Here is a 9,528-nt window from a genome sequence, read left to right on the forward strand (position 1 = left end):
ACCAACAAGTGGATTTTTTCTTATATCCAGAACAACCAGAGTCCTATTGGTTTCAAGAGCCTTTAGTAAAGCTTTTGCTCCTTCGTTGGTGAGGCCACACTGCTGCAGGTCAAGTGCTTTTGATGAAAGACAAAATGTCATTTGCCAACTCAGTACCAATTAATATTTAGACAACTCTCACTTATTCACGTGTGGAAGATTTCTGCACAAGATTAGTCATAGCAGGGTCTTAATCTTGGGTATTGAAAAAATAAAACCAGAAAAGTATATGCACACACATAATTCAAAATCCAATAAAAAACTCTCCTTGGAGCTATGATCATCCTGCCTTTAGAACCAATAAGCCACCTGACATATTTTACAATCACAGAGTTAAAGAATAACACTATAGGGGCTGGCCCAGTGGTGGAGTGGTTAAGTGTGCACATTCCACTTTGGTGGCCTGGGGTTTGCTGGTTGGAATCCCGGATGCAGACATGGCATCACTTGGCAAGCCATGCTGTGGTAGGCGTCCCACATATAAAAGCAGAGGAAGATGGGCATGGATGGGCTCAGGGCCAGTCTTCCTCAAAAAAAAAAAAAAAAAAAAAATAACGCTATAAAATCTATGAGTGAAAAACATAACAAAACGAATCTCAGTTCATAATTAGCAAGGTTGCTAATAGCAGTGTAAACCTTATAGGTAAGGAACTGAGTAGAGCTAAAAATTGCACTGCATCCTTTTGATCATGATCTTGAACTCCAAGTCACTCTTGAAACTAGTTAAAAGGGGAAAACAGAATAGAAGAAACGTAACAATTGTTAGTTGTAGAACAAAAAAGACAAAAAAAGAAGTCTAAGAGGATGCAAATAGTAACAAATCCAAAGAATGCGTGAATAGAGAATATACCCTAAATATCTCCCATGAAAGAATGACGGTCAAGAACTCTCTTGGTCAAAGGCAGACAGAACAAATGACCATGAACACTCGCAGTTCTGAGGCTAAACAACCTACTCATTCACACCAAAGGGGGGTCATCATAACAGCACACGTGTAAAAAATATTACATAAGAGGAAACTATCAGATGAGACTTTTTTTTAACTGTTAAATATACCATTATATTAAAATAACTGGAGTCTTTCAAAATTCCATGATACACAGTAAAAGAAGTCAGATATATGGATCTGACTGGATATGGTATAACCCTTACAAACCCTTATCACAGAAGAATGGACACAGGATATAATTAACCAACCAGCCAAATTAATAAAAATAGCCAGTAAGTCTAACTAGTAAATCAAATGAATACAAATTAAAACAATAAAATGTGATTGTTCTCCTGTCAGATTAAGCCAAGATCATATAACAAGAGCCTTTAAACTGCACATACCCTTTTGATCCATCAATTCCTTCTAAGAATTTAACCAACAGAAATAATTATAGATATAGGCAGGGATGTGTATGAGAGTACTGTTTATAACTGAACAATTGGCAACAGCTTATATATCTAACAAGAATTAATAAGCTAAGTGTACTATGGCATAGTCATATAATGGAACTCTGAACAGTCACTAAAAACGACGTGGTAGGTATAAATTTATTGACTTGTTAAGATGCTCATACTATATTAAGTGAAAAAACGTATAGAGGCTGGCGCTGTGGTGTAGTGGTTAAGCTTGGCAGGGTTTGCTTCGGCGGCCTGGGTTTGTGGGTTCTGATCCCAGACACAGACCTACACCACTTGTCAGCTATGCTGAGGTGGCGACCGACATATAAAGTAGAGGAAGACTGGCATGGATGTTAGCTCAGGGCTAATCTTCCTCAAGTAGAAAAAAAAAAGAGGAAGATTGGCAACAGATGTTAGCTCAGGGCCAATCTTCCTCTATCAAAAAAAAAAGTTATAAAATTTGGAGTAATCCCACTTGCATAAAAAGGGGAGAAGGGCAGTTTTATTTTTTTGTAGTTTTACAGCTTTAAAAAAAATTGAGGTAACATTGGTTTATCATATTACATAAATTTCAAGTGTACATCCTTATATTTTGATTTCTGTATAGTCTACATTGTACTCACCACCAAAAGTCTAGTTTCCATCTGTCACCCTACAAATGTCCCCCTTTACTTCTTTCACCCTTCCCCAAGCCCCATCACTCTCTGGTCATCACCAACTTGTTCTAGATTTAGAGTTCTTAAAAGTGACACAAGCCAGTGTTTGTGAGGGTGCAGGCCTCACATGCACTGTTAGAGTGGATCATAAATTGGCACGGCATTTCTGGACGGCAATTTGGCGAAATGTTTCAAAAGTCTTAAAAATATGTCACACACATTCATTCCACCTTTAGTAACCTATTCTACAGAAGCAATGCCAACGGACACACAAATGTATATATGAAGTGTTCACTACACATTGCTTCCCATAGGGAGCAGCACAAACTGCCTAAATCTAACTGCAAAGAATTGATTAAACTATTGCACATCAACGTAATGGAGTACTACACGATATTCATTGTGAAAAAAGCAGGGATATGAAATATAAGTACACTACGATTCCATTTTTGTAATCTCTAAGTGTACAAATATATTTATGGAAAAAAAAAAAGACTAAAAGTACATACCCTAAAAAGAACAGTGATTATGTCTAGGTATTAAGGTTACAGGTAATTTTGTTTTCTTGTTATTCTATATTTTTTTACAAAGAATATTTATAACTCTTAGAAAAGTTTAAAAGCACAATAAAAGCAACTGGAAAAAAAAAAGGCTTTTCAGAAAAATCCTATGACAACAGTATTGTGCCAGAAGTTAAGCATATTTAATATTAAAAAAATCAGTTTTGGAATTTACCTCTAAGCCATAAATCCTCACTAAGAGATTCTGCAAGAGCACTTGCACCGAGGTCCCCAATGAGAGTGTTGCAATTAAAAGTGATGCGCCTCAAGCCAGCCATACAGTCAAGATCAGGTCTCCGATAACGAAGACTCTCAGCCCAGGTTTCTTCATGCCTTCTCATGGTCTGATACTTCAAAGATTTAAAAGGATGAAATTAAGATGCTTGACTAGGAAACAGGACAAACCGACTGAGTATGCCTTATGACGTCAGAGATTACCCACACACAGAGGTATATACGCCAGGAGAGTCAACCTGAGAGACTAAACAGTCGATTCTGGTTAGAAGTCCAGTGACCCAGACTCTAGTCTGCCATGATTAGTTAGACTCCAGCCACTGGATGACCTGTTGCTGATTAGTTATGTAAACTCTGGACAACTCAATTACATTCCACGAATTTCATTTTCCTTATCTGTGAAGCCAGGGAATTGGTTCTAAATTCTATCATTCTGTTCTCCAGTGTCTCCAACACTTGATTGGGCATCCCATAAGTAGTTTTTCAACATGTATCTTACTAATAAACTATATAAATGAAGCTTTGTACAAATATTTTATGTACATTATAAACTACACAGACATCTTTTGAATGATACAAAAATAAATACAGAGGTTCTAATATTTTTTTCTTCTAACCCAATGGATCTCACATACTATTTAGGGCATGCACACCAATTTTAGAGGTTTAGAATATGCAAAGCCAGTTGGACATGTCTTAGGAAATTGATGGCTTGATTTTTAACCACAGATGTTGTTTTACAGACATATTCAGTTCTATTTATAAACTAAATTTTGGTAACAGGGAACACTGACTTTAAAAAGACAAAAATCTTACCGCATTCTTGAACGACAAAAGACTCAAAGTTCCTCTGACATTCTAAAAGGAAAATCATTAGCATCCTTTCTCTATTAACAATAACTTACAAAAACAACAAGTGGAAATAATAGCAAACACATAGATAGCGCTCATCATGTACCAGGCACTATTTTATACAAATTCATTCATGTAATCCTCATAATGAGACACAGAGGTTACATAATTCGTCCATGGTCATGAGCTATGAAATGGGAGAGCTAAAATTTGAACCTAGGCCATTTGGCTTCAGAATCCATGCTCTTGACCGTTTTCTAGACTGTTTTCAAGGGGTCAGTGCACTTGCTCTGAACAGGCCCTAAAGTACATTTTTCAGCTACGTGGACCATACAGTTTCTGTTGCAACCATTCAACTTGACTGGTGTAGGGTAAAAGCAGCTGTAGCTACTATGTAAACAAGGGCATGGCTATGTACCAAAAAACTTCACTTATGAAAATAGGTAATAGGCTGGATTTGGCACACTAGCCATAGTTTACCTATTCCTCATCTGTATCACCAAACTATTAAAAAGGCTTCATGTCAAATTATTAAGTAATTTTAGGTCTAAATATAGTAGTTATAACCACTGTAAAGTTATTGAAGCATCATTTTAAGAACTATATAAAAGTATTATTTATAATGTATTTTATATTAAATTTCTTATTTCTAAGATTAAGTGAACTACCTTTACTAAATGGTAGAACCCCAAACTGAAAACTGGTCATATTCTTTCAAGAAAACCAAAAATACAATCACCACATGTATCAAGACAAAAACAAATGCCATCTCAAATCAAACTATTAATGTGCTTCAATCACACATTACATTCTCATGAAAGTTTAAACAAAATCACCTTTAAGATCTTGGCCATGTGATCTGCTCCCTGCCATGTCAGATTACACCCCGTGAAGTTTACTGTCTTAAGAGTGATAGAGTTCTTTATACCTTGACAAATAACTAAAAGGGAAGAAAAACCACACATACAATAAGATGAAGAGGCTATACAGTCTAGTCATCTTGACTTATTCACTTTTCTTGAGTCTACTGGAGGTTTACAGCTAGCTATGTTCTTAAAATCATTATCTACAATCTTCTCGGGCAACTGGTGGCTTGGTGGATTCTAAAAGATGTCAATAACAAAGTTTTATTCCAGTTTACTGTAAGTTTAATTCTATTTAGATGCTAAAATTGAATACTCTGAATATTGTAAATTTTATTCTCAAACACTCAGTAAGGTACTATATACCTCTTAAGACATAGGAAAGAAAAAGAAAAATCTAAAAAGCATAAGACTCTTCCTATTTTCATTTCCAATGATATACCCTGATCTCGGTTATCAATCTACAATTTACATGTCAACTATAAACCCAGAATTTTATTGCGTGTTATACAATATACCAAGGCAATATAAGATAGAGGATCTCAAATTATCTGTCCCCTCAAATTGAAATGCAGGCTTCCTTATCCCTCCAGACCAGTACAGGACACAGTGATACACACTACTTCTTCAGGACCCCGATCAATAGTCACCTTCTCTATGATTACTTCCATGAAACACCCCACCAACACCACTGAGTTTGCTGGCCTTTTATATGCTTCCATAGCACTTTTATGTACTTCCTATTTTAGCACATACCACACTGCATTATAATTATGATTGCAGATGGATGTTTGAATTATTTAAAGATAACACTTTTTTCCTCTTTATATCTTGCTATTTCCCTTCCCAAAATATCTCTTGAAGAGAAACCAGAAGAAGAGGAACAAACATAAAAAACAGAAAATACAAAATACTATGTATTTGCGTGGCTTATGGCTTAACACAACCTTACATAAAATTAGGTCAGAGTATCCAGCATGACAAACTTTCATGGTACAGGAGAGACTGGACCAAGGCTTGAGCAAGCACAGAAGACAATCCAGGTAGAGGCAGCACCAAGGAAACGTACGGCCTGGAACTAACATGGCGGTAAGGAAGCATGAGACCAGTCTGACGGGAAGAGACTTAAGATTGAAACTCACTTTCTAAACCGCCATCTCCAATTGGACAATTTGCAAGAGACAGGTGCACCAAAGTAGCTGATTTATTCAATCCCTTTAATGGGGAGAAAAAGTTAAAAAGTTTATTGGTTTAGTTTCCCCCAAAAGCAACTATCAAATGTTCGCAGGACACACTGGAGAAGGCTTACCTTTGTTAACATAGTTAAATCTCTCTCTCTCAGAACTAGCCCATTCAGCTCCAGGTTCTTTAGAGCACCCGAGGCACTTAAACAGCATTTCAGAGTTTTACATAACTGGAAGGTCACGTCTTTGTTTCTTATTGCAGGAACACGACTTCTGCAAACTTTATTTCTGTCAGAACCTAAAGCAAAGTATTGTAAAATTAGTGACTTCAATCACACATTTGATCATCTTTAAACAGCATCTGCTCTGTGCTAAGGCACAGGCATGACTCCTACCCTTACAGCCCTCTTTAAGGAGGGACAGGTAAACTCAAAACTTCAACTAAATGAGATATAAAAACATAAACCATGTGCGTAGAGGTTCGTATGGAAGCAAAGTTATATCCAAGTGATGGCTTCAAGACAACCCTGAAGCTGAATCTAGAAAGATGAGAATGACTACACAGAGTCGGAGCGGGAGGTGCATTAACTGCAGGGGAAGCACTTGCACAAAGGCCCCCACACCCGACACCTGCCAGGCACTGTAACTACTGCAGGTGGGGATGACTAAAGGCCAGGGGTGCAAGCAGGAGAAGAGACAGAAATCAAAACAGAAAGGGTGCCCGAAGCAAGCCTGGGAGAGAATATGGCTTTCATCCCATAGGTGATGAGGACTGGGGCTACCACCGGCACTGACAGGTGCCTCTGCAGCTGAGCAAAGGGTGGCCCACTGCTGAGAGACCAATTAGACAAAGGGAATGATTAGAAAAAGGCACCTACTTCAGACAGATTAGAAAAAACACCCCTTCCTCAGGGCCAACTAGCCCCAGGAGGCTCAGCAGAGCACAGCTCAGATTCCACGCCTCTGTGCAGAGCACAAGTTGTGCAACCAAGAGGCACTAAGCCTGTGCAAAGGAGCTATTATAAGCTGTATTTTAAGCATATCTTTTCATTTTAGAAGCTCACTCAAGTCACGTAGGCAGATGACTGAGAAACTGAGCTCGGGGGCAGCAAAAGCAGCTAGAAGCTTCTGTAATAGTGCAGGAGGCAAACATAAGTAAGGATGAAGAAGCAAATCTAGGAGGTTAAAATCTACAACCCAGACCCACTGGATGCAAGAAATAAAGAAGGAACTCTGAAGAGAACGGTCTAATACATTTTTCTTCCATTCAATGTAAAATATTGGACAAGATTAAGTACAGTGGCCTTGACTCTAAGTCCTTTCCAACTATAATTTTTTTTTAATTTCTAAGTTATTTCTTTGGTTAAGTAAAGTCCTTTTGGAAGTACAGAACAACTCCTGCACCTGAAGGAGATGCAGAGAATAATCTGACTTTTCTTTACCAGTGGATGAGGTGAACTGTCCTTCCAGAAGAGCTAACAGATGGCGCGAACCCCAGAGCCTAGGAAAGGGCCGGGCACATGACAGTGCTTAGGTTTTTTCAAATAAATCAACAACCATTTCTTCTCCTAGATCTTCGCATCCTATCTCTCTGCTGGCTACTTTCTCTCAGCTTATACACATACTCAAGTGTATCCACTTAAAAACCATCTTTCAGGGCCGGCCCAGTGGCACAGCAGTGAAGTTCGCACATTCCTCTTTGACGTGCAGGGGTTTGCCAGTTTGGATTCCGGGTGGGTACATGGCATCACTTGGCAAGCCATGCTGTGGCAGGCGTCCCACATATAAAGTAGAGGAAGATGGGCACAGATTTTCGCTCAGGGCCAGTCTTCCTCAGCAAAAAGAGGAGGATTGGCAGCAGATGTTAGCTCAGCACTAATCTTCATCAAAAACAAAAACAAAAACAAAAAACCATCTTTCAGACTTATGATTTTCTGGATCTTCTTTGTGGGTAACCTCAGCCTATCCCATGTCTTCAAACTTTTGTCCTCCCGGAAAGCCCAGATCTCCACCTTGGCCCAGACCCGTCTAGTGGACACATTTGGATGTCCCACAGGCCCCTCATAAAGCATTAAAGATGAAGTAAAATCCTCTCCTCACTCCCAATTCCTTCCTCCTGTGCCCTGCGTCTCACAGAAAGGTGTTGCTGTAAACTGTCCCCCAGCTTTGCCGCCCTCCCTCCTGTAACTGGTCACCAGGCTCCTGATCTCTGAAATCCAGCCCTCCATTTCTATACCTCAAGATTACATTTCTATACCCTTAGATTACAACCCACCCTCCTCCCAACCAACTGCCTTCCACACGGAGGTCAGAGTGAGCTTCTAAGTCAAAAGTCCATCTCATCATCCTTGAGTGTTTCCCAGAGCCTTCAGGATAAACATCCAACCTTTTGACAGCACAAACAAGGCGCCTCCCTGTTTGGCGTCCACCAGGTTTCCAGTCTCAACTCTCACTTCTTTCTCAAACCCTAAGTTCTAGCCCTGCACCTTAGCTTTGCCCTATTTATATTTTTCAAACTTTGACACAATCTCTTCCCTCCTGCCATCTGAGCAGCTTCCACACATCCTTAGAAAAGATGGCACCCCCTCCAAGAAGCCTTCCCTGAACCTTCCCTGGCAATATTCTGTGCTTTGCAGCACCGGAGCTCACTTCTTCCAGAGTCCCGACTGCCATGCTTGTGTTAGCCTGCTGCCTCCCCCAGCAGAGGGAGGTCCTCGTCTCCAGCAGCGCTGGGGGTTGACTGGGCTCATTCAAGTGCAAGGATACTTTACTCACACAACCCGCTTTATTCTAAGAACCCACTGAAAGAGCGGTTTTTAATGCCATTTTGCAAGTGTGGGTATTGTAGTTCAAGAGTAACCTGCCCAGGCCACACAGTGTGTAAGCCCTGGAATTCAAATCCTAGGCAGCCTTCACTTCGCGCGCTTTCCACTACATGATGCTACTGTCGAATGCATAATAATGTCCCAAACTGTGCCAAGTGCTCTCCAGCATTAACTGGGCGAATCCTTGCAGTCAGCACAGAGTGGGTCCTGTTAAGCCCATGTTATGGATGAGAACACTGAGACCCGGAGGCCTCAAGGGCCACTGAGCTGGTGAGAGTCCTGGGCCGCACGCCCCGTCTCCTGCACACACCCCCGGCACTGCGCACCCGTCCCACCTTGCACCGTCTGGAATCCCGCGTCGCGGCGCCGACACGGGGGCCACTGGAGGCGGGAACGACAAACCTGTTTCGCCCAGCCAAGGCTGGAAGGAGCTCCTGATGGAGATCAGCGGCAGATCTCTGTTGATCTTGAGGCTGCTCAGCAGCGGCGGCCAGTCCACCGCGCGGAGGCGGTCGGCGTTAAAGTCCAGCACGCCCTCGCGCAGGCAGGCGCGCACGGCGGGCAGCGGCACCGAGTCCTGCAGCGCGCACAGGTACTCGTAGTGCGAGAAGAAGTCGGCCGCGCTGTCGCGGCGCAGCTTCACCGAGTCGATCATAGCCAGCGGCGGCCGCGGGGACGCCGGCAGCGGAGACGACGCCCGCCCTCGCCCGCCAGACCCCGCTCGCCGCCCAGCCTCGCCGGCGCCCACGGCCCGGCGGCTACGGTCCCGCTGCGAGCGCAGCAGCGGCGGCTCGGCCAGAAGACGCAGGGGCCCGGGCCGCAGCTAGGCTGGGCTCCGCCGCCGCGCTCCCGCGCCGCCTCCCGCCTCGCGGCGCCGGCCGTTGGCTCCCGCCTCACAGCCGCGGCGTTGCGATTCAAGCCGGCGG

The 9,528-nt window shown here is 42.2% G+C and overlaps 1 protein-coding gene across 4 annotated transcripts in view; it reads right to left on the bottom strand.

Annotated features, from left to right (window-relative positions):
- The window catches only part of CEP78 (centrosomal protein 78), a 30,769-nt gene extending 21,264 nt beyond the window's left edge, over nt 1–9,505 (bottom strand). For 2 of the 4 annotated variants that reach the window (XM_046663679.1, XM_046663678.1), the window contains exons 1-6: nt 9,005–9,505; nt 5,903–6,075; nt 5,736–5,808; nt 4,567–4,670; nt 2,820–2,994; nt 3–116 (exon numbers count right to left, since the gene is read on the bottom strand). In XM_046663679.1, coding sequence (XP_046519635.1) covers nt 3–116; nt 2,820–2,994; nt 4,567–4,670; nt 5,736–5,808; nt 5,903–6,075; nt 9,005–9,257 — 892 coding nt within the window. In that variant the 5' untranslated portion in view covers nt 9,258–9,505. The remainder of the gene's footprint in view (nt 1–2; nt 117–2,819; nt 2,995–4,566; nt 4,671–5,735; nt 5,809–5,902; nt 6,076–9,004) is intronic. The other 2 variants (XM_046663680.1, XM_046663681.1) reach the window with 2 other exon arrangements.
- Nucleotides 9,506–9,528: the final 23 nt, after the last annotated feature.

Source organism: Equus quagga, chromosome 6 (assembly GCF_021613505.1).
Source record: "Equus quagga isolate Etosha38 chromosome 6, UCLA_HA_Equagga_1.0, whole genome shotgun sequence".
Lineage (NCBI taxonomy): Eukaryota > Metazoa > Chordata > Mammalia > Perissodactyla > Equidae > Equus > Equus quagga.